We start from the raw sequence: 27588 nt of genomic DNA, 5'->3' as shown, positions 1-27588 counted from the left end.
AACCACTAACTCCCACTGCCCAGTGGGGGGTGGGGAAGAAGGGTTTGCCTGGGGGAGTTTATCCTCGAAAATAAGGCTGCTCAGCTGGGGTTAGAGGAGCAGGTGCTCAGCTCGGGTTGGGGGCGCTCAACTGGGGAAGTTTGTCCTTGAAAATAAGGGTGCTCAGCTGGAGCTGGAGGTGCTCGACTGGAGCTAGGCGGTGCTGGGCAGGGCCCGGGCCCAAGGGGGCCCCACAGCCAGCCTCGCCCCGGGCCCGGTTGAGAACCACATGCCTAGGTGGGAGCCTGGGCCCCGCTGCCCCCACCCCTGTAGCGAGGCCATGGTCTGGGGCCGTACCGGGGCCACAGCACAGCCCCGGTGGTCCGGACACCCCTCCCATCCGACCCGCTGGCTTTCCCGCACGAGACGCTCTTCCCTGGCTCGGCAGGGCACCCCGGGCTGGCGCGGACACCACCGACGACTGTCACCGTAATGCCAGATGTCGTTTCGAAGGTCCAAAACCAGCCGTCTCGGGGCTACGGGCAGCCCGTGCTGCGTGCCAGCATGACCGCCCAGGGCTGGTTAACAGCTTGTAGCACTCTCTTTCCCTGGGACCTGTCTTATTGGTGCCTGGGGTTTTAGTGGCGCAACATTTAACCTGCCCTGCTGTCAAGCGGCAGGATACAGTGTGGTATTTAACTGGGGGTGACTGGGCCACTCCTCCCTGGTGCACCGTGCAGGCAGCCGGGATGGTGCGAGAAGGCAGGGGGCTTCCCCAGGGAAGCTGCACGCAGGAAAGCTGAATTTATTGGGCTTCATCTCAAACCACCTTGGAGCCCACACGGTGGCCAGCTCAGCTCAGGTCAGGTGCTGTGCAGCGCCTGGTTAGCAGCACGCTCATGACTGCCGTCTGTCCCTTGCCATATTGTCCTTTTACAAACCAGTTTGGTGCGGGTAGCCTGGCAGGACACTGGCCTCCTATTAACAATAATCAGGGTCACTGCACATCTGGGATCCAAAACATCTGCAGAGCTTGTGCACACCACATGCTTGCTCCCTCTGTTGGGCTCTAAGGGCATTTGCCCACACTAGCACTGCAGCCCCACGGGCTTTAAAAGCACCTGGGACTGCGGCACATGCAGTTGAATAAGCAGCAAAACGTGCGTCAGTGCTGAGAAAGTGGTGGTGGGGCAGTTTTGAACTGAAACATATCGGAGGTGTTTTAGTTCGAAAAGCACACTGCAGCCATTTTCTGTTCACTGATGCACTGCTTACACAACTGCATACGACTCGGCACACTGCACGTCAGCTTGTGTGCGGAGCAGACTCGGTTAATTGAGTCTGCTCTGACCCGCCAGATCTCCAGCACGCTGCAGGACAAAGATGTGTATAAATGCCCATAGACTACAGGAATCATAACTCACGGTAGAGGTGATGTCTTTTATTAGACCAACTCGATTTTTGCCAAAAAAGTTTTTGGGGGGGGGGGGGGCAAAAACCGAGTTGGTCTAATAAAAGACATCACCTCTACTACGAATTGATTCCTTTCGCCTCTAGACCAATACAGCGACAACCTGGGTACCCAAGACTACAGAGCACAGGACGAGGTAACCAACTGCCTCCCCCCACCTTTGTGTCGACGTCTCATTTTGGGACCAATCTACTTATGACCCCAGCAGCGAACGACCAGACTCCAGGGCTCTGACTGCAGCAGAGGAAGAGGGAAAATGTGCTGCTCCCTGAACACGGGTAAAAAGGGAAGTCTGGCACCCCCAGCAGCAGCAGCAGAGCTCAGCACTGCTGTCTCTAGGTACTTTGTGAGCCCCAACTCCCTGGGTATCGCTCCCTCTCCTAAAAGTCCTTTCACAGACAGTTGAGAGGCAGGCTGGGCTGCGCAAGCCTCCTTTTGCTCCCTTTTTTCCTAGGAAAAGCAGTTGCTTTTCAGATGGATTGGTGTGGAGTTCTTACCAGAGTCAGTTGTTCTGATCAAAGATTTAAAAGCCAAGATGAAAGACACCACGAGCTGCTGGCGTAACAAGTTAGTCCAAGCCTTTGCAAAGCTCCTTGAGCTGGAGAGGCCTGAAGGATTCTCAGCACTGTTGAGAGCTCTGACCCCCACACAGTCCTTCAGGCTTTGCACCCGCCAGGTTTCGGATGTCAAGCTATTCCTGTCCTACTGCATTTGTTTACTGCCTGACCCTTCGCGATTTCAAGGCATGGAGCTTTCCTGGTGTCAGACGTGCTAAGTGTGCAGGAGGCATTTCAAGGCATCGTGGCATCGGGTGCAGCACCTGGAGGGAGGTACTGTAGTCACGTGTGTAGAGGACACAAGCTGCTGTACATCTAACGTCCCCATCTCATCTACCACTGCAGATTTCATCCATTGCGACTTCAGGCAAGAACAGCGATGCCACTGCAGGAGAAATTAGCATTAACAAAACTCTCTCGCACCTTTGAAAATGTGTCAAGTCACAGTCAGGACTTTATTCCTTCATCTCCAGGGAAGAACTAGAACCATCTTAAACTTATGGCTAACACCTATTGCTAAATATCAGCCTGTGCAGTTTCTTGCTAGCTCCTGTGCAGCAGTCATTCGCAAGCTATGACTTGCTTTCATCTAATCTCCACTGTCTTCTCCAGCAGCTTGCACTATGGGTAGTTGATGCTACAGTGCAGACAAGCCATTATACAATCCGTGTGCCCACCTCCACTCAGGCTGGAGGCAGCCGTGATTGATAAAACGGGAATTTCAACGTGGCAGCATTAGGTGAAGGGCATTGGCTTTGCCAACCTGCACCACGTCTGTCATACTCACTAAAGATGCTCAGACATCCGCTTCAAGGGATGGATTCAACTCATTAACATTCTTTGCCATTGGAAGGGCAGGAAGTAGCAATTACTGATGGCACATCAAACATCAGCGTTTCAGTGTGCAACCTGTGTATTTATTTAGCAAGCCTCACAATGCATTTGTGTAGCTAGCTGGGGAAGTCATAGCTAAGCTGCGAGAGATGCTTTGCATTTCAATACCAGGGAAACAAAACCAAAAAAAAAATAATCACACTTGCCTTATATAGCTTCTGAAGTGGATGAAGCAGGCTCCCGTGTTCTTCTAATACACGCAAAATGCCTGCAGCTCTGAAAGATTAGGTGTGTCAGCTAATGAGGTTCCATGTTCCAGCCAACTTTGAGGAAGGAGGCTCAGCCATCCTAGTCTCATTTCCAAGAAACTCAATGGTTTTGCAAGAAGTTGAGATCCAGGGGTCAAAAACCCCAGCACAGAAAACAGGCAGAGCGTCACATGCAGGGACAGCATGTGCCAACCAAAACCGGAGCCTGGCAGGGTGGAGCCACATTCCAGCTGCCAGCCAGGCTCCAAGCTGCAGACGTGACACACTTGCAACTTCCCCAACTGACAGGTAAGGCTGCTAGGGCCACCACCTGTGCTGGCCCCAACTTCCCCTACCTCACCCGGGGTAATCTGTTGCACACCAGGGGGTGCATGGCATGGGCACTCCCCGCACAACTAGCAGTGGCACAAGGGGTCCCGCTTCTAGTTGTCCCCAGGGAACCAAACCTCTACTCGTCTGAACACAGCACTGGGTTTATCTTGAGAATCATGTTTGCACACCTAGCAGTGCTAATATTGCATGGCACCCCACAGCACCCCTGAAAAAAATCTCCAGACATCCCAGGGTGCTGCAGGACCCTGGTTGATCACTGGGTTCCAGGCTGAAGAGACATGTAAGCAAGCTGCTGGAAGTAAATGTATTGTTTAAATACGACAACACAGTCTTATTTGTAGATCTGCAGTCATCTCTCTCCCTCTCCAGACTCTACCCCCTGCTCATAGCTTGTGGCTTGCCCAGCTTACTGAAGCATTTCCTTTTGCTCATAGTACTTCATATTTCTCACCTGCATGTCCCAGCCCAGATAGTTGAAGAGGCAGGCAGTGTTGCGGTTGCAGCAGCCCATTTCTTACCCTGGGACACTGTTCCCTGACTCCTGTTGGAAGCCTTATAAGGCCTCCATGTCACCAGACCGTCGGCAGGTTTTAGACAAAGCCCAGCATCTTAAAATGACAGGGAGCATAAAATAATCCTCACTTTCCACTTCTCCCCAACTCTGCTCTGCAACCCATTCCCTCATATGGCCTAGCCCCATTGTTTATTGCATTAAAACATGAGGCCTTTTTTCATGAGCCTGGGTTTGCTCAAAACCAAGCTGGCCTCAGCCTTCACATGTGCTGCTTTGTAACAGCTTTAACCTATCTGGATCTAGAGCAAAATACTGTGCCAGACAACTATAGCAAGACAGCGATTCCCTCCATCCTACTGACCGTACTCCCTATGAGGTTTCAGAGGAGGCAAGGATGTTATAGCAAGGCTGTAAAACAAGATGCTGTCTCTCAGCTATTTGCTTTATTAAAAAATCTGAACAGGAATCAGAAGCCAAAACGTAAGGAGCAGACGTAGAACGATTCAGTCTCCAGAAAGGGAAATGATGCAGTCTGTTATTCTTTGGGAAAACATGCTCTTAGTGCTGGGACATCTGCTCAGCTCGCTTTCACCCCCTCAGCGTGTTGTCTGGGACAAGCAGCTTTACACTATGTGTAGGCACAGAAGAGTCTCTACTTGTGCTGGGATCTCTAGAACCTACTGCCTCCTTGGAAGAGCTTCTCTTATCACAGCTTAATTTTAGGATACCAATTCAAAGGTAAAAAATAAGGCATTTGATAAAGCCTGTAGAAACATGCTCCATAGAAAACATTAGCGTATAAAAGAGAAAGATACTTTTAATAAATAACATGTATAGTGACTAGAATGGACCCCTCTAAATCACCAGCATAATGGGCCAAAGGATTTCATTCAGCAAGTCCTGTGTCACTCCCATGATTTCTGGCTGAATTAGAGCAGGTATTTTAGAAAGAATCCAATCTGGATTACTCTGTGGTCATCCTAAAGCCAGTTTGTCATTCACCAGGCCAAGGCTCTCCTTACAGCCACACTACAAGATGAATGGAGGAGATTTGAAGCCGCACATGTTCCCAAGCCCCTTTAGGCAAATACAGGTCTTTGCATTGCACAAAATGTACGCCCCTCCATAACAATCTGTTACACAAGAGATCACCCAATATATGTAGGAACTAAATGTAGAGGAAATGTATATGCTCCAAATGGCAGTGTCACAAGATCCACTTCTACTGGGTAAAAAAATTGCATCATAATAGGTGATCTCTATCAAATCTTTTCCGCAGGAAATAAAGGTTGTGCCTATTAAGAGAGAAATGGGAAAAGAATTGGTACAAGGAAATGGATGGCCTAACACAGCTGCACTGCAAACAAATTCTAACTGAGCAGACTACTGAAATCATTATGCATTTTTAATACGACAGGAAACCAATAGATGAATTTTCAGACCATCAGCATCCTCCCCCTCTTGCCGATAAGATTAGAGATGCTTGTTTTCTATCTCTACAGTACCATGCAAGATAAATCTGTTTAAAAGTGCTTCCAGGTCCTCATGTATTTCAAGACTTCAGTGCTTTACTTGTGCTGCAGTTAACAGGGAACTATCACCCTGGAATTCTTTTTCTTTGGGAACCTCAGAGAATTTGCAATGGTCTCAAGTCACCAAAGGAAGTAGCTGGATATCCCAAAACTGAGCATTTAAGCCACTGTGTTTGGGTGCTAGAGACTGGGCCCTGACCCTGCAGTTTGGACACCGGTGCCTTTGAGGGAAAGGCTGGGTTTCTGTCCAATGAAAGGTGCCACATGGTTGTATACAAGCCACCAAGACCACAGTAGCCGCCAGAGGGAGCTCCTCTACTGTCAGTCCAGAAAATAACTGACAGCCAAAGGTGGTGGCAGGTTATCCGACCCGCAGTGGGCTCAAATGGTTCCACCTGCTGCTGCGGGGCATGTGCAGTCCTCCAGGACTGGTGGCCGAGTCAAGTTCCAGCTGGGTTTGGAGACCAGCGACTGAAACTCCTGTGCCAGTGGGATTTTTAACAAAAGCAGAGCCCATAAAAATCCCAGTCAGCAGCTAGTGTACATCTCAGAATCCCACCGGTGTCAAGCTGCGGCCATGGCTCAGATTTAAAACAGGGAGAACTGGCTCCCAAATTTGGATGACCATAATTTACTTGTCAGAGTCACGCAAGGGTTCCTTCCTACAAACACCACCACGCTCAACTATGTGGGATAGCAAATCCAGCCAAAGCTGCCTTACGCTGGCATTGGAATGAATCCTATCTGCAGAGAGCAGCGAGTCAGCTCCAGAGATCTGCCTCGCTCCAAATCCACTCTGGCCAGGGCACTATGGGAGAGCTTCAGACATGTGCCTACTACAGCCACAATCTCGGCAAGCTCTTTAGCCCCCTAAGTGGCCGTTTGGAAAAAATAAGGAGTCTAGTTTTTCTGTAGGCATATGAAGAACTGCTTCTATTTAGCACTTCAGATGGTGCCACCCTCCCACCCCCTCGCTTCCTACACAGAAGATGTTAGCAGCTCACTCCAGGATCCAAAAATAAACCAAGTCACCTACCCCGCTGGCATTTACCACGCACACATCTTCACTCAGGTGACTCGCAGCCACGTACGACGCCTGGAAGTTGAGAAAAGGACTGTCAGAAATCTTAGCGGAAATGGATTCAAAGAAGAACACACACAAGAATAAAAGATCCCTGCATGCAATTTACACAGGAAGGAAAACATGCAACTCAAGCGGAGCTCTCAACATCTCAGTGAATAGCAGTATTGGGGTCTATATGGGCCGACATTATTATTATTATTATTATTTTTTTACATTTTAAATAACTGAGCAGAATTTTTTGGGCAGTAGCAGGACTCTCTACCGTCGTTGGCATTTTACATTTTTGAAACTTTTTTCCATTCCTTTTTGCCCACATGACATTACAGTGCATTACAAAGGGCACAATATTAAAAGTTATCGTTAATTTATGCAGAAGCACGTGGTTGTTTTTTTTTAAATGTCTATTTTTAAACATCTTTTGTTGCTGCAAAATTTTACATTAAAATTAACACTTGAAGAATTGCTTCAATAACGTTTATGCAAATTGCCGTCACAGTTTATGTAAAAGAGAAATGCGCTATTAAAATCAGACATTTAGGTTACCTTTTGGGTTTTGCGATGCATGTTAGCTTTACACATCCTGATTCTCCTGCGATAATTTTCCTTTAAAAGGGGGGCATAGGGTGATCTTTTCATCAAGACAGACATTATGCCCTGAAAGCTGACTCCAAACCATTGTGGAAAATTCAGTTATTTACACTTTAATAACAAACTACAAATACAACTTTTTGTTTTTAAAGTATTCCCCTCAGTCATGCGCTGCGACAAGCAGTTTGGATGCTAATGTACTAATATAAATTTTTCACCCCCGAGCAGTTTGTGTCTCTTTTCCCCTTAAAAATGCCAGATTTGTTTGTTTTTTTTTTTTTGCAGAGGAGGGAAATAAAACCATCTTACATTTTTCTACACAGCAGTTTACTTTAACCTATTGTACCGTCTCAGAAGGAGATTAAGAGCAGTTGCTTGCATAACTTCTCAAAACCACCAAGGGTTTGTAACTGGCTTCCCAGGTGAAGGCCACCACAAGTACTTAAAGCATCGTCTTAAAGCAAGGGTTAGTTGTGTTAATACAAAACCAAGGATCAGCTCCCTTTCCTCTGCTCAGTAGCTAGGCCCTGGACTTTTCAGCATTCACTTTATCCTTCTACTTTTAGAGCATCTATTTCAGACTCCACGTGGAGTCGGCCGTCTGAAGAATGCTGAGGCCACCTAAGTCATTAGCTCAAGTCACGAACCAGAAACATTTCTTCCAGCTGCCAGTTTTACAGAAGTCAGATTTCTGCATGAGCGCTGGCTCAAACTGCTTTCAACAACTTCCAGGGGGTGAAAAACACTTTTTGGGGTTTTTTTCCCTTTTTAAAAAAAAAAAAAAAGACAGCTCATTCACGAGAGCTTGAGAACTTTTGGTAAGTTACAGAAAAAAAAAAAGTAAAAAACACCATTTTAGAAGTCTCCATGTTTTTGTTTTTAAAAAAAGACCATTAACTTTAGCATTAATTTAAATTTTATTTGAAAGAGAAAAGCTATTTTATTGCTCGACAAAAAATGACAATTCATCACATTTACTTTGATTAAAAAAGGACTAAACTTTATTGACAAACTGCTGCAGACATTTTGACAAGTTTTAGCTACCTATTTAGGCAGACTTACACATGTAGCATTTAATCTTCAAGAACAATGTGGGAGGACAGTGTACAAATCCCATTAGGACTTTAACCTATGTACAAAGTGAACTTTTTCCTCATTTTTCAGCTGCAGTGTCCCTTTTTATGTAAAGCTAGTGTTGAGATGCACTTGAACAAGTAGCTGGGATTGCTAAATATCAACAGCTCTGCCAATTTTAAAAAGCTTGCACTGTGCGACCTGCCCCAAACGCCCTAGGATGAGAAGTCTGTAAGTTTTACAGAACTCAGAGCTATTCATTTAATACTTTGCTTCCTAATTTCCAACGCTGGGCAATTAAGACAGAGCCGTGGAGTCAAAATTTGCTCTTTCCTTAAGAAGTTCTCCACGCAGAACCAAGGTAAGAACCCCTCACTGGAAAAACCTGATTCCCAAGCGTCTCTCAACACTGCACATTCGGGGCTAGATTTCAAAACCCACATAAGAAAAGTCAATTTAACAAACCTAATTCCTTTTAAGTCAATTAACTTAAAAAAAAAAAAGGCTATTTAATTTGTTATGAGGATCCTTTGTATTAAAATTTAAACTTATAGAGTCACCAGCCATCTGCTTTTAAGGAAAGTTTGATATCTGAATTTATTTTTAAACGGTGGCAGCCACTACCGTTACATTATGATTTTAACTTCTTAAAAACAGCCCTGAATTTTGAAATGTAGCCTACTTTGGGATTCTGCAACTACAATTTTTACGGGTTGCTTAAAAACCAAACTTAAAAGGTTAACAAAAACCTTAACTTCATAACTGTTAAGCAAGCATGTCACTTTGGAAACTAACATTTTTTTTTTTAACTCAACTTTTTTGTATTAAAAAAAGTACAGTTTTTTTGTTTTTTTTTTAATATCTAAACAACAGAGAAAGAAAAGCAGTCTACACACTTAAAAAAAATTAAAGTCGGTCTTCTAAATCTATTTAACTCATTTTAAAATACTACGTACAGAAGCCAGAATGCGGGGTGAGGATGGAGTGGGAGAAAAAGAGGGCCACGAAGAAAAACAGTTAGACAATTACTTGTCTGGTGTGGGCAAAGCAACAGGAATCCTGGGAGATACAAGAATCAGTAACAACTGTTTGCTCATAACTGATATTTTTCCCTCATGTTTGTTTTAATAGCGTCCGTAGGGGTGCTCTCTGTAGGCCCCTTTCACTGGCCTAGCCGGCGGGGCCTTCAAGGAGGGCCTTGTCCCATTCCAGTCATCTTGGCCTGCAGGAAAGAAAGCAACACGTCAAAACACGCAGCACACTCCCCGGCAGAGCTGCATGTCACTGCGGCGTGCTGGGCAGAGCACCCGCCTGGGGTGCTGATACCGCCGGTGCCGTGACGTCCAAGAGCATCCATCTTCCCAGGGCTCTCCCGGCTCCAAACCCTGGGGACGCTGGCCCGGAAGTTCTGCTACAAGGGACGCTAGCTGCATGCTGGGCACCCTCCCGTTTTCCAAAACTGTTTCGCAAAGATCGCTTGTGGGGCCACCCTTCGGGAGTCGTCGAATAAATGCCCCTGGACAAGCTGAGTATCTCTGGCTTACGCATTCCACGTCCTATCAAGGTATTTGAAACCGAGTCCAGTTCCTGAAGCAGCTCTGGCAGTTGGCCTCATCTAAGGTCACAAAAATGACAGCCCTTCCAGCGGCATTTTAGAATGCGTCACCTCCAATTTCAGGGCTACAAGACACCCCCCTCCCTTTTAACGCAAGCACAAGCCCACACAAACAACAGATTGCGAATGCTCCCAGCAACGGCAGGAATCTTGCACCAAACGTTCAGATACTGCTCCGCTTTCTGCCAGATATTCCTCACTCCATCACGCTGCTTCTACTACCAAGGAAACGTCTCCAGCGTGGTTTTACTAATTGACAGCCTGGTTCCTGAGATCGAGCACTATTCCCGAACCACTGCCTGTGCCCTGACACGTATTAATGATGATGATAAAAACCTTTTGGTAAGACAGACGAATACCTTCAAAACATCCTTCTCCTGCATAAGTAACTGCAAAAACCAGTTCAAGTCCAGTTCACCTGCAGCTGAAGCCTGAGAAAGCCAAGCTCCAATTTCAGGATAGCTTGTGCTTGGGATATCTGTATTTGCATGTCTGCTATTCTCTCTGCGGGTCACTGGTTCTGGTGAAATAAATATCCACCAGGCAAGCCCAGCGCTCCATTTCCACTCTTGTGGGACACCTTCCCATCTCCCTCGAAGCAGCCTCCATGCCGGAGACACAATTTATTTTTCTAATTTTGTTTTCATGGAAGCAGAGACCAAAAGGAAATCACTGTGGATAAACAGATTAACTGTGGCAACTTCGTGCCAAGCCTACTATGTGCAGTTTGGCCCTTTATATCATGGACTGAACCCCCCCGCCCCCGGCAAAATGCCACACACTGCTCTCTTACCAAGTAGGAGCACAAAAAAACTCTTTGTGCTGCGTGACCAACTCAGGCAGCAAACCAAAGCATTTAACAGCCATTCTAAAAAAAAAGGCATGAGAGATACCCAATATTGGACAGCAGCCGTCTATTCACATTTACCTTAAAACAGAAAACAGTCTTTGCTTTGGCATCTGAATTTAAGCTCCACAAAAGTATGGACCAGAGGGTATTTAGAGACAAGTCTTGCTCACAGATCATTCCTGAAGCAGGAAAGTCTTACTTCTGCTTCTGAGCCCTGAAATACACTCAACTAACCATCTCTCTCCTCACCTTGAACATACCTGAGACTCAAAGCCTAATTTAAAATACATCCCCCTTGGAACTCACTTCCTCTGCACTGACTGGAGGCTGCTTTTAATATAGAAAAGAGATTTGTGTAGTGGTTTTAGCTCCTGATGGTTTGAACAGCAAGACAGGAGACCAGGTATCTCTCTTTTTGCCCTACAGCCAAGAGCAGCTCACGAAGCCTAGCACAAGGGTGGACAGCTTGCAGCAGGGGTATCACGAGTGGCACGGGCACCCTTTGTGTGGCAAGTCAAAGACCAGGGAGGGAGCAGAAAGCAGAGCAGCAGCAGCTTGGGCAGGAGAGGGGAATTGGAGCAGCATTTGCAGAGGTCATGAGGCTTCCTTTGTGGCACACCGGCCAAAACGGTTGACCCCCCCGCCCCCAAAAGAACTTCAGTTCAACTAAATTCTCATTTTGCAGGATCAGCCATTGTTCTAGTCAGTGAGTGCAGATTTAAGGCACAGTCCTTCACCTCAAGCATACTTCTACTAGCCAGGTTTCATAGGCCGTGGGTACAGAAGCCACCGGAGACCAACAGTGCTGCACCAAGTTAAAGGGAAGTCTTACTACTAAATTAAAAACCACCTTCCAAGCAACCATTTACTGCAGTCAGTGTCAGTTGTAGGGGTTTTGGAGGATAAAGCACAAATGGAGCTGTGGATTCATACAGCTCCATAAAACAGGAACCATGCAAACCCAAATGCAATGAAAGTCATCTTGTAGGTGCAAATCCAGGTCTCCAGTTGTGGAGCCTTCCCTGGAACAGAGAAATTCCAAAAACAGTGCACTTCTGTGGAAATTAAAAGACATCCTACCAGTGAAAGACAGTGGGACTTGAAAAAGGTCACCTCTGTGAGAGGCTAGATAACAGCCAAGATGCGTGGCCTCACTGCAATTGTCATTTCAACCTACGGTTTTGGAATGCAAATATTTTCCCACAAAGGCTGGTTCCCTACCCCGTCCCACTACATCTCCATCATCCGCAGTTTCCTGCACGCTGCTCAGAACTTCCTTCACCGTTTCTGCCTTAAAGCAACTCCCATTGAACTTTAGCCCCTTATCTCACTGTTCCCAGACATACCGTAAGCTTCATAAGATTCTTGTGCCTCCCCGTGTCCATAATCATAGTATTCTGTATCCCTGAAAGACAAAAGGAAATTCGTTACGTGGAAGGAAACATTTCTACAGCCCAACAGCTTGAGCATTCAAGTTCAGGCGAACCTCCCTCCTGAGCATGCTGCAAAACTGTGCAATGACTCAATAGAAGCTGCTGAAGCCTCCCAACTACTGTGGATAAGCATCCACTGCTCAAGACACGTTCCAACACACTAGAAAACAAGAAGAACAAGTCACTCCCCTCAGCCTCAAAAAGGGAGAGGAAGTAGACACGTTTCCTTTCTACCTGCAAGTTGTGCAAGTCATGCAATTCTGTCACTAAAGGGACAGATGACAAACTTACCCTTGGCCCTGGCTGTAGTAACCTTCGTAACCCTCGTAACTCTGATCAGCATAAGCATCATCATAGCCCTGAAAACAGATGGTGACATAGAAGTATTCATGTGGAGGGTCTCATCCATCCCAAGGAGAACAGTAAAATGCAATTTAGTCTGAAATGCTTTTTACAAGAACTTGGAACTGCTGGCACATCCAATGGGACTCAGCACCTGAAAGAGCCCAGGAAAACTGATATACCACCCCCTCAATCTCACCCCAAAACATTTTTTTTTTTTAAACTGGATTATTTTTCATTGCTTTTAAAAAAATCAGCCTGTTTAAAAGGACACCAGTATTAATTCACAATGTGTTCAGGCCTAAACACAATCTTGTTAAAAAATGGCACTAAAAATGCTTAATCCAGGAGACTATCAATAAGCTGAGTTACAAGCTGTGCGGCCCTTTGTATAAAAGAAAAATCACTGGGAAAACATTTCAGGTCAAGCTTTGTAAGCATGGTACAAGAGGTCACATACTACATCAAAGTGTGATCCTGTGAGGATTGTGCCATAGGGTATGTGACACTGGCACCAGTTATAGCATCCCCTCATGCATAGCAAAAGGCTACAACATCTGCTGTAAAGGGTGCATTTAGTTCAAATCTACATGGTTTTTAACAATTGTAACAACCAATCAGAGCACAAGTTTGTTACCAAAAGCCCTGGAACTCAAATGAGAAAGCTGATTAAAACAGATTAAAACTGCCAATTTAAGACTGCTTTAAAAAATAGCACACAAACAAAAAGATCAACCCACCCCAGAGTGTCAAAAACCTGGTTTATAGTTTTGTGATGTGGGAGGAACTGAGCCATACTGTCCTATTCCATCAGGCATGCAGAAGTCAGGCAAAATGTTGCATGCTGCATCCTGTCTACACTACAAATTCAAGTTATGCCAGAAGGCTTGTACAACTCGGTGGCAGAGAACACCGTTGCAAGGTAAATCAGACGAGAAACTGCTAGGCAGAGAAACAAGAGCCAGGAGAAAGCGGGATATTTTTAAAAGAAATCTCAGCCTTTGTAAACGGGTTCCCAAATATCTGCTGTTCGTCACCTAAAGCAAGGCTGTCAGTCTCTCTTTAAAATGCCAAGAGTCAACATTCAGTTAACAAAACGCTGGGGCTATAAGCCTGGCCATACTGGTGGCAGAGATTTATCAGAGTTTATTCTCATTTTTAAGCTCTTGCTGTGCACTCCAAAGACTCCAGGGCTCCCTGCTTATACAAGAAGCTTCCTGCGGAGGTATTCCGATTCCCCTCCCCACCAATAGTATTTATGTTAAAATACACGTCTTGGCCACACTTCAGTTGAATTGTAATGATTTTCCTCTGGGAGCATTTAGGAGGAAGGCAAGAAAACAATGGTTGAAGGGGGAAGTAAGGTCACTCTGCCTGGCACCCATGCTTGCTGCTAAGCAGGACCACAAGGCCTGATAATAACAACAGCAGTATCCAACACGAGGTTATTTTGCCTGTCGGCAGGTCTGGCATGAGTAGGCAGCTCCTTACGTATTCTTCGTAGGTTTCTGGTGCCGGGGGAGGAGGCAGCGGTATTCTCTGGATGCCTGCTGCACGAGCCCTTGGTGCAGGGGCACCCCTTACAGCTGGTGGAGGGGGTACGCCCCGGGCCACCGTAGCTCCTCTGGCTATGGCACCTCTCACCGGGGCTCCTCGCACCAGGGCACCACGAGGAGGAGGAGGAGGAGGACCAACACCACGCCCCCTGCAAAGAAAAAGGGAACAGGAACAGTCATGTGCTGTAGGACTCAGGGGTGACTCCCTAACTCAGTTCACCTGTGTGCATGTACGCCCTCCCACCGCACCGTGGCCTGTGTTATCACAACACCTAACCGCCCTAGAGTCACAGCCAAGAACCACGTTCCCAGGTGCCGTATAAATGCACAGAACCCAAGGTGGCCTTTGCACTAAAAATTAATTCTGACACCTAGAAAAGTAGCCCTGGACCTTCCTTCAAAATGTACCATAAGCCTCTTCGGACACATCAGATAGAGCAGGAGGGACCTATGGGGCCATAAAGATGTAATGATGAGATAGATGGCTGGCTATGTAAGAGCACCAGACATTTAGACAGAAGCAGCTGTTTCTCTTGTGCTCCATTTGGAAAAACATGCTAGCTACAGTGGCACTGTGACAGCACAACTTCACCACCAATTTAGTCCAGTGCCTTGAGAAGAGAAACAGTAGCAGCATATTGCTTTCCAAGGGAGTTATGCTCAGAATTTGCAATTTAAGTCTATTATAGGAGCTGACAGAAGACAACCATCCAATAGGCTTCAAAATTAAGCTTTGGCTTCACCTTCCCCGCAGTTTTAGAAAGCAGATGCAAATGCAATTTCTACAAGGCTGCTGTAAAGCTACTTCATTTCAGATACCAAAAAACCCAATTAACATTCATTAAACCTTATAACCTCCGTCCCAGCACACCTATTGCTAGAACAGGCAATGTCATAACTCCTGATTTAAGAGAAGCAGCCCCTGTAGTACAAAAAGGTCCAACAGCTGGAGTTCATAAGCAACAAAGATCAGCCTAGTTCAGCAATATTGTTAACATGACTTCCCACTACCAGCATTTGTGCTTTCCAGAGTTACCTTGGAACAGGTGGAGGAGGAGGGGGAGCTGCTCCTCTTCCTCTCACGGGGACCCCTCGACCACGTGCTGGCTCTGGCACACCATTCAGATAGGACAGCTCCAGAAACTGCTCCTGGCAGATATCATCCATCATATCCTGGGGAGAACAGGGAAAGAGAAAGTCAACTTCCAGCACAAGGTCACAGGTTACCATCTCCAAGCATCCTCACCAGAGAGCTGCAGAGAGCCACAGCAGAGGTCCAGAAGTGTCTACAGTCCCATTTTAAAGCCATGTCAGCTCACTGTCAGCAAAATGCTTCTGTGTGAAAATGCACCGCTATGCTCCAGACAGAATGAGATGCAGCCCGATGCAGAGGAAATTCCGATTGGCACTACCGTCCATAGTGCCTTCTCACATTTCTGTGAACACAGCGCTTCTCTGCTTCAAACATATTCCTTTCCCCAGGGAATACTACTTTGGGATTTGGCAGAAGAGTCTATTAACCCAACAGAAGCTGTTGTGCCTGTCCGACCCCAGACATAGTTCAAGTTTCCAATAACAGTCTGAGGGCATCCCTTACAGCTGCCAGGGCAACACTGCAAAGCAAAAAATCTCCTACAGTTGGGTCTTCACAGAATAGGGGGATAAGGAAAAGAGCTGTGTTTGTTTCTGCCATCACTCGGGTCTTTCATCCAGGGAATTAGAGAAGGTCGAACCTCTAGCTCTGCTAATCAAATGTCATGAGCTCTACATGCCTGCTCCCCTCTTTCGTTTCTACCAAAGTCGCAGTTTTGCCTCGAGATGCCCAGACCATCCCCAAAAAGCGTGGGACTGGTCAAAACCGAAGCTTTAGAGTTGCTACGTTACATCCAAACAACAAAATGCCAAAAGTGAAAGCAAGGGTCTTGGAAGCTCAGGCAATGGAAGAAACATCTCCAAAGGAATAAAAAATGTTCCTAAGATGCCCGATAAATTGCCATGAATCATCTTATGTCAAACCCATTAAAAAAGATAGAAGAGTTGACTTAAGAGCTACTGGGATTTAAAATCTGACCAGATTTCCATGCTAGTTATACTTGTCTTTAAGTTTACTGCCCTCCAAACTCTTTTGTGTCTTTGTCAGAATAGATTAAGATGTTCTTCTGTCCTACGAAGTGAAGTCCAGATCAAAACTAGTGAGAGCTAACAGGTTGCTAGCTCTTCTTCCAGAACTTTGAAGTTCCTTACAAGCCCATCCACATACTGTGCATCTGGGACCAGCTAATGAAGCTTCACCTAGAGATCTCCCTGGAAATTTCAAGTGATGAGTGGTACTCATCCAAGAAACCTCTTTCCCTGTAGAATCATGGGAATGTGGGGCTGGAAGGACCTCATTTGGTCATCTAGTCCAGCCCTCCTGCTCAAGGCAGCATCATCCTAGACTGCCATCCCAGCCAAGTACCTGTCCATCCTGCTCTTGAAAGCTTCCACGGTCGGATAGTCCATGACTTCACTAGATACCCTGTTCCAGTGCTTGACCACCCATGTAGTGACAAAATTCTTCCTAATCTACAGTGTAAATTTCCTCTGCTGCAGTTCAAGGCCATGTGCTCCTAATCCTGCCCCTTGGAAGGTCTGTCTTCTGTAGGTCACAACTAAGACTGTTCTCTTTGTAAAATTACCATATGGGGTCAGGAGAGTAGCCCATCTGCTGCAATACCCAGTCTAATATTGGTCCTTTATGCTTCCAAAAACAGAACAAGAAACCACAAAGAAGCCAATTATGAAGTAACTTCTACCAAACCTATATTCCAATCCACTGTAGTTAGGGCATTACACAGAAGCCAGAGACACACCAGCTTTACAGCTAGTCTCTTAACTGAGAGCCATGGGACTTTTCAATCTGGAAAAGTGCAGGCTCAGGGGCAATCTGATGGCCACCTATAAGTTTATAAGGGGTGTTCACCAGGATCTGGGGGAATATTTGTTCACCAGAGCGCCCCAAGCAATTACAAGGTTGAAGGATTATAAACTCCTGCAAGAATGTTTCAGGCTGGACATAAGGAAGAACTTCTTTACTGTCCAAACCCCCAAGGTCTGGAACGGCCTGCCGCCCGAGGTGGTTCAAGCACCTACTTTGAATGCCTTCAAGAGAAACTTGGATGTTTTTCTTGCTGGGATCCTATGACCCCAGCTGACTTCCTGCCCTTGGGGCAGGGGGCTGGATTCGATGATCTTCCGAGGTCCCTTCCAGCCCTAAAGTCTATGAAATCCATGAGGCAGCTTAAAAAAACCAAAACAATAATAAAAACCATAACCCCTCCCCTCAAAAATATGCTTCCACTTTGAAAAGAGCCAAGTTGTACATACCGGAACAAGGAATTTCTTGACCTCTTCCATGGCATGTGCCATGAGTGCATAGGCCTCACAAGGGGGTCCAAAGACTTCAATGAAAACATGCAGATCCATATTTAAATGAGCATATTTGGGATCTCCCCCTTTGCGCAGATCTTCCTCCTGGAAAAAATATGTTTCAATTTCATCAGGCTGTATAAAATGCAAAAAGATCTTCTCTCTATAAACCTGCTAACTAGGCCCTGACTAGCAGTATATGACCATCCAGAGGAACATTTTTCAGGCGTGTCTTGCCATGAATGGCCTACTGCTTACTGAGCACTAAGTATTATTCCTACTAAAAAAAACATAAACAAGGTGTTCTGGTCTCCAATGAGACAATTGACAGCCATGAGATAACTGCATACTGGATTTGGGGGTGTGATTATGCAATGCCACTTGTCAAGCCTGGGTGAATATTTCAGTTAAAAGACAGAAAAGTCTGTATGGAAGCATAAGATAAACGGCAACGAGCCATTCAATAATAATCAATATGTTATAGATGAATAAGTCAGAGTTCTTGCTTTGACACACAGCATGCTGTCAGCTGTATTTCTAATAGTACCAGTTCAGAGACAGTCTGACTTTCAACCTCTTTACCATCCTATCTAAGTAGTCATTAATAATTCTGCTCCACTTCATGTTCTTCTACCTGGTTCTGCACAGGAAGAACAAATTCCTAAGCTCTAATCTGAGCAGTAAAGTAAAAGGAGCTGATTTTCCCCATCTTAGGATCATAGGAGTGAAGAGAAAATTCCAAGAATCTAATGTGATACTGCAGTTAATTCCCCACCCACCCCAGCCCTTTTATACAGTTACTGATGTGGGACAGTAGTTAAAACAAATTTTCTATTCAAGGAATTTGATTAATTGCTGACCTATTGAAACTCTAGTATTAAGAGCAGGGCTAGAGAAAATTAAGGCATATGGTACATGAATGAAGTAAAAGAGGCTAGGCAAACAGAAGATACCAGTGACAATGTGAGGTACAACAAGAATGGACTAGCTTCCCACAACAAAACAGATAATTTAATACAGATGAGCATTTAAAAAGTGTCTTCCCCAAAGGCACTAATAGACCTTTTTGACTGCTGTACATTTATTCCTCCCATTGACTGCAGTGTATGCTGTGGGTGCTCAGAACCTCTGAAAAGTCAGCTCATAAAATTTTAAAAGGCTATACATGATTTCACCAATTGAGTCTGGGTTAGCTTTATTGCTTCTTCCTGTATAACGTGATTTGTGGGGCTTGCTATACTAGTCAGTGGTTTTACCTTTTGGTTTACCATTAACAGCTACTCCTATTTTCTTTGGGGAAAATGCTTTCTATATCTTTGCAATACAGTCACCAATCTTAAATGCACAGGTGGGCTCAAGTCACATCAGCAACAATATTCCTATCTAGTAGTTTTATCACAAGCAGCTAATCTATTCACCCACAAGTCTACAACTTCATATCAGCCTGAAAGAAGTGGTGGTAATACTTCTAATACACTGATGCACCACTTTTTTTTCCAGCAGATAGCCACATGTGGGTATGACTATTCCCTTCTGTACCACACTCTTCCCCTAGGCACTGCCTTTGCAATGAAAAACTGTAGTCACATCAAACATGCTTGCGGTTTTCCAAATAGGCGTTGTTGTTAAGTGCCTAAATTCACTCAGCAGTCACTAAGTTGGGGAAAAAAAGTCTAAAATGTAGAGGTGACCTGCAGAGTGTTAAAATAGAAGCTGTGATTTAATTCAATGTTGACAGCCCATATTAACCAGACTTTGGGGGCAAGCAGAAGAGGAATTCCTTTCATTTTTCTTTTCTGAAATTCCCCTGACATTTTGATTCTCTAAACATCACTTAGAATGCACCAGTCTTTGACATCTTCAGTGAACTGGCATACATCCAGAGGATTTCAGAGGGGAAAAGTTGCTTGTGTGCTCACGTTTTTAAAAATAATTTGCTTCTTCAGTGAGCTTTCTTCCCACCGCTCAGTTAATGGGGGCACCAAGTAAAGATAACTAGAATTTTATTTGATTATTTTATCTTTGCAGTTCATCTTCAAAAAGAAACAGTCGTGCACCCTAAAGACACACAGAACAATAAGAGATTAATGGTTTCTACACGTCACATTTACTGCAAGAAGTTTAACTACGTCTCCTCCCTTCAAAAACACATCTGTTTTAGCTCTTCAAGGACCTCCCATCAGGGAAGAAGCCCTCTCGCAGGACTTCTAATCATTTCCAATCATGTAAAATGCTTTGACCCCTCAGTGAAAGGCAACGTGCACAAATATATTAGTTCCAAGTCTGCTGCCCTTACCTTTGCTTTGTCTCTCATTGAACCTTTTCCAAGCACAGAGATCTTTGCACCAGTTTCTTCCTGAAGTCTCTTGATAGTGTTGCCTTGAGGTCCCAAAATCTTCCCAACAAAGTTAAACTAACAGGGGACAAGCAGAATTTAGTCTTAAAGCTGAGTGCAGTTAAGGGCTGCTGCTAGTACAGCACAGGTTTCATGGACATGTCCAATGCAGTACACACACGAAGTTTAATGAGGCCATACTTACCTTCACATTGCAGAAGATATGAAGAAAAAAAAAAAGTCTTATGGGAAAAATTTGCAACTGACCACAATATTCTTTTAATGAGAAAATTAATTTTGCCAGAAACTTGTGCTAAATTAGTTCAATCTATTTAGTTCTCATTTCTATGCTGCCACCCTTTTATGGGCAGCAAAATTGGAGTTGGAGGTTGTCTTAATTTTAAAATATGTAGAGAGATCTACGGGTGAAACACTACTCTAGCTACGACAGATCATAACTACTCATTGCTTTTCACACGCTGATCCTAAAGACGTTTCAGGAATGCAAAAAATTAGAAATAAGATACTCCAAGCTTGCATAGGAGGCATTCCACAGAGAGCATGGGACTAGCATAACTTATGCTGACCCAAAGCCACTACTTGCTGACAGATTCAGATGTACAACCCACAAAAGCTAGGCACAATGTGGAAGATGTGCTTATGTGAAAATCAAAGATACGCCAGTTCTTTTCTGGCCCTCACCTTGGGGTACTGTTTGACAGGTATCAGAACTCGTTCTTTCAGCTTCATGTTCTTGTGAGAAAACAAATCCAGGTAGTTCTCCTCCTCATCCTTCTTCGTTTCACCCTTCTGAATTTTTTCAATTTCTAAATGAGATAAAAATAGCATAATTTATGTTCTCCAAACTGAACCAACAGGCTACACTCAGCTGTGTCTTGACAGGCTACGCCACCCTAAATTCTCTGTGAATATGTTCACAATGATAACTGCAGCAACTGGATTAGGACAGTGTTAATAAGACAGCTGACCTGGTCTATCCTGGTTAAGTTTATCTGTTCTAAAAATCTCAGGCCAGAGGGCAAGACCACAGGACATCGTTAGATAAAAATAAGCAAGAGATGGAGTATGTTATAAGCACCCCTCAGCAGGAAAAGAGCACAAACCCTTCAAATTCAACGCATTAGTACAATATAAATCTACAAAGTGCTCCCTACAGGCCATATCTGCAGTACAAATCTATGCAATATCCTCCATTACCTACAAACCCACTAAAATACAACCTGTCTCTGTGACAAATAAAACACCCACCTGAAACCTTGAATGCACCTAGAAGAAGCCAGTCCCAAGCTCGCTGGTTCTACAAACCCCACTTCAGGGTTGCAACCACATGAGAATCAAGTTTATTAGAAAGTTAGTCTACAGCCTCCTGTATGAAAAAGTTGCACCATTTTACATGAAGCTGCATTTTTCCATGGTTTAGTTCAAGTGATGTCAACCCACATGGATGGGTCCATTTTAGCTTAAGAACGGCTGTGCCAATTTAACTTTAATGGAGTCCTAATCCAGTTAAACCAAGCCAAATTCAAGTGCCCCCCACAAGATACTGCGCACAGATGGAAGTACAGCTTTTAGTTGTGTCGGTTTAACAAGTTAAGAGCCTACAAAAAAAATGGGAGTGGAAACATGCTGTCAACCTTAACCAAGCGCAGTTTAATTTTTACTTGTTATACTTTATAAATGCACAGCCTTGGGAAAAAGACAGAGAAATATGTTGAGGGGGGACACTGAAACTGTTTCAGTTTTAGACAGATTTGGATTGAATCCCAAGTTTCTCTGAAACATGCTTTTCTATGAACAGAACAAGTAGGAACTAGAACTTCTAGACTCTCCTGGTTGTGGACAGTGGTGAGACTTCCAGTGAAATGAAACACCGAGAATCCGAGAACAGAAAACCTGCTCAGACGGTTCTTCCTTGGGTCTCAAGGATCGGTAGGTTTCTAAGTGAAGGATGGTAATACATTTAAAATTTTTTTTAAAGAAAATTTTCAGAAGGGAATGTTAAAACATGGTTCTTTTCACGAGAGATAGAACTTACAATTCAAAAGACATACTTTGCTACTAGAGATCGCTTTGATGATAGACAAGAAAACCGGCGCATGTTTCTAATGTAAGCAGTCCTTTTAAGTCTGTTTCCAAGCAGCAACATAGCTTTCCACCAGGAATTGCTTTCTGGACTCCTACTGAACTGTCTCAATCTCATCAGATGAGCATAAAAAAAAAAAAAAAAAAATCAACCTGCCCTAGAAAACCAGCTTCCATATTATCAGCTGCAGGAAGTCAAGGTCGAAATATACCACATAAGCATCCTGGGGGGGAAAGAACCCTTACTCTCTCACCATCCCCTTGAGACAGAGCTACATTTTCTTCGGCACTGAATGCCAGGAGGCCCATAGTTTCTCTGACTCTAAAGGCACTACTCTCGTCTTCTCACTCTCCAGATAAGTAAGTGAGATCCTGCTGTAGCTTTACCATGAAGAGCCTGGTTTAAGCACAGAGTATCTGCACCTTTCAGCATCCTCTTGGACTTCTCTCAGCTCTAAACTCAATGCAGCGTTTACTCTTACCCTCCCACAGGACATCTACATATTTGCACACTCCCGTTAAGGGTCACATTTTAACTCTTCAACTTTTCACTTGCATCCCAGATTTGCTTGTGTCTTAAATACTTTAGAGCCTTTGGGACAGATTCCAATCTTTTGCTCCACTTCCAACAACACTTCAATAATGGAAAATATTTTCTGTTCCCTGAGTTTCATGGAGTCAAAAAGTTTATATCTTGGCCCACAAAAGGCAACAGATATTAAAACTAAAACAGTCATATTTTTGTTCCTATCTAACCCCCAAAGGCTCCTGCATCATCTGAAGTGAGGACAGACTCAAAGCATTTGTTAGCTGACAATGCAGAATGAGGGGTACTTTTCATTAGCCCCACATCAAACAGCATCCTCAGTTCTGAGAAATCAGTTGGAGGCAGCAGAGGTATCAGAAATGTTAACTCTCTTATCAGGATCACAGGACGATAAATGCATGGAAAACAGACAACCTTTGACTCTTATCACAAGATGCATCAACCCATGTAGAGAAAATGCTACACTGAATTCAGAGCTGGGAGAAGTCCAGGAGGATGCTGAAAGGTGCAGATATTCTTTGCCTGAGTCAGGCTCTTTGTGATGAAGCTACAGCAGAATTTTACCTACTTATCGGGAGAGTGAGGGAAAAAAACCCCAGCAATACCTTTAGACCCAGAAGAACTACAGGCCTCCTGGCATTTAGTGCAGAAGAAAAGGAGAATTGATACAAAACAATTTGGGAGGTGGGAAGGATGATAATCTGAGCTTTGCGCCTGACAATTTGGTCTAGAACCCTTTCCAGCAGAAACCTTGGAAACCTCCTGGAAAAATGTTGTTAAGTGGATCAATGAACTCTGTACAATTCTTTGAAGACAGTTTGTCTCTCAAACCCAAATCTGAGTCGTCCTCCTCTTTTACAGGACCCTAAGAAGTGAACAGCGGAGTCCAGTGGCATTTCTTTCCGCGCTTCCTCCTGCCACCATTGGAAATATAAGATGCAACTTTTTCCTACTTCATCTGAAGAACTTAAAGGCTGACATTACAAACCAATGTGACAGTTGCTTGCTGGGTGACATCACAAAAAAGTGATCACTTTTCATTTCATACTGGTAGATGAAATCATACATGCATGATACTGAAAATTATAAAAGTGACTCACCAAGTGAGAGCTGCTCTGAACACACATTCCTCTCTCACGTCTCTTAACAGCAGAAGATAACTTTAATCCAGTTAGGAATATATATAATCTTGTGAAAGTTGCACGCCAGTGCTGAAACCTAATACCTCTGTTTATTTGCCATTGAGATTTCAGGAAGGCAGCTGCAATATTTAGTTTTCCTAGTGACTTCAGCCCATGTCAGAAGAAACACTGCAGGATTTAGTTTAGTTTCCACACTAGTCACTCTGTCAAGCTAGGACGTCAATACCATTTATACATCATCCAACCTAGTAATAATCTGGTTTTGTAATGCAAACCAAACTGTAATGATGGCATTATTAAAGCAACTTCTCCGATTAAGCAGGCTTCTTTACACTAGCATAACAGAATTTCAGGAGTATGACCTAGAAATTCTGGGCTGTATATACTGCTAATAAATTCATTCCAACGTGTAAAACTATTTTCCCCTTGATGTACGAGTGCAAAACATTTTCCAAAATAGCCAAATTTGTTAAAAAGCTACCCATCAGCTTAATAAGAAAAGAAAAGTTTTATCTGGATACAGATATTAAGAAGTGACATATCATGCAGATTATTTAGGATAGCAAGGAAGTAGTTCTGGAAGATAACTTATGACTCTTCCTGTGAATTACAGCAGCTTTTTTGATAATGGGGCTAGCTTTTAAAGAGCCAGCCCCTCCCACTTTTTTTAAAACTGATAAATTAAAGGAAATTCCCACTTATAATAGATCACCCTTTTATATAGTAGGTCAATAACTGAATCAACTATAGAAAAGGCTGCCATAAAAAAAGGCCAGCAGTCAAAACACAACAGAACTTGATTTTCTTTTTTTTTAAACTATGGAAAAATATTAGTTCTTTCCAGACTTGTAGCTTTTGAAGTTGACTGAATTGCATAAGAAAATAAGATATAATCATCTAAGGACTACACTGATGGCATGAAAAGCAGTACGGTCTCATTTGCAGGATTAAGTGACAAACAGTTCTACTTTAGGAACGTTACACAGAGGGGGAACTATTGAGATTCTACTGAGGCAGTGGGACTCCTACTCAAGCATTTTATTTCTGCAAAAGCTGCAGATATTTAACAAGACATTCTTAGCTCATTTGGCAAGTCTATTCTTAAATAACATGGTCAATGCCCAAAGGATAACAATAAGAGTTAAAGATACCCAGAGGTGGTTCATACTCTTACAGAACAGGGCTAAACTTAAACCCTTTAAAGTCAGGAAATGAATTAAGATACATGCCACCTTAATAACACCTCTACTCTGCCTCCGGCTAAGCTGGCAAGAGCCTCTGGGGGGCTTTTTAGTAAAGATGGTGCAAAACATTCATCTAATGATGGAAGTGGTAATTTCTATGTTCAAGTTAAGACTGAACAATGTTCAAAGAAATGCTTTAGGAAAAGAAACAGATTATTAGGTAAAGCAGGAGAGTAACTGGGAGAAATGTTCTGACCTGTGTTATCTAGAAGGTCAGATAAGATGACCTCATGATCCCCTTCTGCCTTAAAAATCTCAGAATATATGAATAGCGATTAGCAGAAGGATTAAGAATGTGCCAGTGTGCTGTGTTCTACAGAGCTGAATTCCAGCATTTATCTGCACACACCCCATCTGTGTTCACAGTGCGAAGTGGAGCAATACAGCCTGGACCAGAGCTGTAAGGAACAGCACATCCCTACCTTGAGGGATCTAACATGCCTCATTTCAGTCCTGAATGTGGCAGCCAATTTCTGCAGAAGTACATAAGGATGCCTTCTTGCCATGGGGACTGTCAGCTGCACAGAGACATATGTTTCTATGGTCTCCAGGGCTTAGTGATGGGCAACAACCACATCTGCAATGGAACCTAGGCTGCTCCCATTCATTACACCCGACACAAACCCAAGATTTGTCTTAAAGAACGCATGCTGGGGGGGGAGGGAAGAAGGGATACCTTAAGTCCTTCCCTTCCTGGTTCTCCAAGTTTTACATTTAGCTACTACTGTCCACATTCTGGAAGGGCAAAAGGCAGTACCAGGCAACCGTACCGCTACATTAACAAAGGTTTTGGGCTGTCCCTTCCACTATGAGCTTTTCATCGCTCCCATGCACTTCACTCCAACTGACCTACTCCCCTTCTGGTCCTTGACAGTAGTTATTCCATCCAATTATGGGGTAACTACTGCCACAGAGCTGGAGGTGGCAGATAGGGAAACCTGGCTTGGGATATCCTGTTTACTGCTCCTAAACTGTGTTCCCTTTATTTATTTCTCTGCATGTCAAAACAGGTTTCCTTCACACAGAACAACAACCATCAGCACAGGACCCACCTATAGGCTGAGGAACTGGGAAGAGGATACAGAACAGTGCGGGGACTAGGACAGTATCAGTGGGGATTTTTTTAAAGATATCAATAGAGACCTTACTCCTCAACATTTGCCACTGCAAAGCTCTGACCCCTCCTCCTTTCCATCCCACTCTTCAGTGAACTTTTTTATTGCCTATATTCCTTCTCATTGTTCTAAGGTTTTCCATTGTTTCCAGTTGCTCAGACATCCCTAAACTGCTGTGACACTGCTCTAATGATCCCTTCATCACACTCACTGCTCTGATGACCCATAATCCTAGATTATAAAGTCAGTAAAAGGGCTAACACACACCCAGCTCTCATGATGAAGCCATGTATCAGGATCCCCATGTTCATGTGGGGAGAGAAAATAGCTCTCTTGTCCATTGATCAGGAAACCAATTACATTATAGACCATTCATTTGTCCTCTAAATCTGCTGATTTTCTTGATAATATTTTTAAAGTAAAACTGGAGTTTGCATGTGCATTTTAGAGTACTTCAAAATACTGCTCTTGAGCCAACAGTTCTCATTTCAGGACAAAACTTCCAAGGGGAGTTTCTGGGAAATGCAAGCAGAGGCAAGAACATGCATTGTCTGAAAACAGCTAGCTGTAAGGCTCCAATTTAGAGTGTACAGACACAGCTCTAGTTCAGTAACCACAGCTATTTTAAGAGTCTGCTTGAAAAACCCTTTTGCCTCAGAAACCTGCTCTGGCCATATTTACATTTTTCAGTCTCTTTAGCCCCAACCTAAAATTCCAAATTAAGGCTAACAACTTTTTCAACACTGATATTATACAGCACCTCTTGATTGAGCAAGATATGCTGAGTGACCAAAGAGCAGTGGGGCAGGGGAGGAGGCGGCCACAAGGAGAATTATAAATTGATCTTGTAAAATTCATTTTTTAACAGCTGCATCAAGAATTCTTTGCTCATCTGACCTCAAAATTTGACTAATGCCATCCTAGATGCCACACGTTTCAAGGCAATCCAAACAAGCAAACTGATTTTGCAGCACAGGAAAAACAACAAAGGATTCTTAAATGATAAGCAATGATTAACTGCACAGGTAAGTGTACCTATATAATTCACAAGCCTGGTTGTTCGGATTAAGAAAACATCTGATATAAAACCTCAGCACTCGGCACCCGAATCTTTGCCGAGTGGGCTGAGGACACCAATCTGCCAGGAAGAATAGGAAGTTCCTAACATTTCCTTCACCCCACAGAGCAAGCAGAGCGCAGCTGCACATCAGGCGGCTGAAGACGGCAGGGAGCAAAAGCAATCAAGTTTGGATCAAAATAAGGTTTTAAAGTTATTCGATATGGGAATCAGATGTACACCAGCAATTACTGATACACTGCAGCAACTCCCTTAGAATCGGCAGGCAATGTCATACACCCATCCCCGCCTCAGCACCAGCATTGTCGCGTGAAAGGAACTGGGGCGTCATCAGGCAGCTCGCAAGAAGCGCGCCGTTTTCATTAATAGGTGTAAGGGCGAAATCCTCTGCCAGATGCTTAACGAATCTCCCCTCCCCCCCACCTCAGGGGTTTGCCTCCGGGGCAGCCAAGCCAGCATGCAGCCCGCAACCGCGCCAGGCGCAGAACAAAGGCGGCCGTTTCTCCATCTCGCCCAGGGGTTGGTCCTGGGAGGGGGCTGTGCCCCGAGAAACTTCTCCGTCTGCCTTTCACCGACTCACTGTGG

At 44.3% G+C, this 27588-nt stretch overlaps 1 protein-coding gene and 1 long non-coding RNA gene across 2 annotated transcripts in view; one reads left to right on the top strand and one right to left on the bottom strand.

Annotated features, from left to right (window-relative positions):
* LOC109318496 overlaps window positions 1-7946 on the top strand; it is a 98544-nt gene extending 90598 nt beyond the window's left edge. The window contains exon 4 of the long non-coding RNA XR_002103264.1: window positions 7728-7946. This is a non-coding gene — a long non-coding RNA (uncharacterized LOC109318496). The remainder of the gene's footprint in view (window positions 1-7727) is intronic.
* Window positions 7947-8139: 193 nt separating this feature from the next.
* Window positions 8140-21275, bottom strand: KHDRBS1 (KH RNA binding domain containing, signal transduction associated 1). Its single transcript, XM_019547800.1, has 8 exons — window positions 20477-21275; window positions 19736-19852; window positions 17398-17544; window positions 15068-15204; window positions 13967-14180; window positions 12425-12492; window positions 12047-12105; window positions 8140-9457 (listed from the first exon to the last, which is right to left on the bottom strand). The coding sequence occupies exons 1-8, from the start codon at window positions 20621-20623 to the stop codon at window positions 9360-9362; spliced, it is 987 nt and encodes a 328-aa protein (XP_019403345.1). The 5' UTR covers window positions 20624-21275; the 3' UTR covers window positions 8140-9359.
* Window positions 21276-27588: the final 6313 nt, after the last annotated feature.

The sequence above is a fragment of the Crocodylus porosus genome, unplaced genomic scaffold, assembly GCF_001723895.1.
Source record: "Crocodylus porosus isolate Cpor-Errol unplaced genomic scaffold, CroPor_comp1, whole genome shotgun sequence".
In the NCBI taxonomy this organism is placed as follows: domain Eukaryota; kingdom Metazoa; phylum Chordata; order Crocodylia; family Crocodylidae; genus Crocodylus; species Crocodylus porosus.
Note: the sequence above shows the minus strand (reverse complement) of the source record. Positions and strands in the feature narration are given on the sequence as shown.

Coding starts and splice junctions, on each gene's coding strand:
- KHDRBS1 (XM_019547800.1), bottom strand. CDS start 20,623: ATGCTATTTTTATCTCATTTAGAAATTGAAAAAATTCAGAAGGGTGAA. Junction 19,853..20,476: donor CTGTCAAACAGTACCCCAAG/GTGAGGGCCAGA, acceptor GTCCCCTGTTAG/TTTAACTTTGTTGGGAAGAT. Junction 12,106..12,424: donor TACTACAGCCAGGGCCAAGG/GTAAGTTTGTCA, acceptor TTTGTCTTTCAG/GGATACAGAATACTATGATT.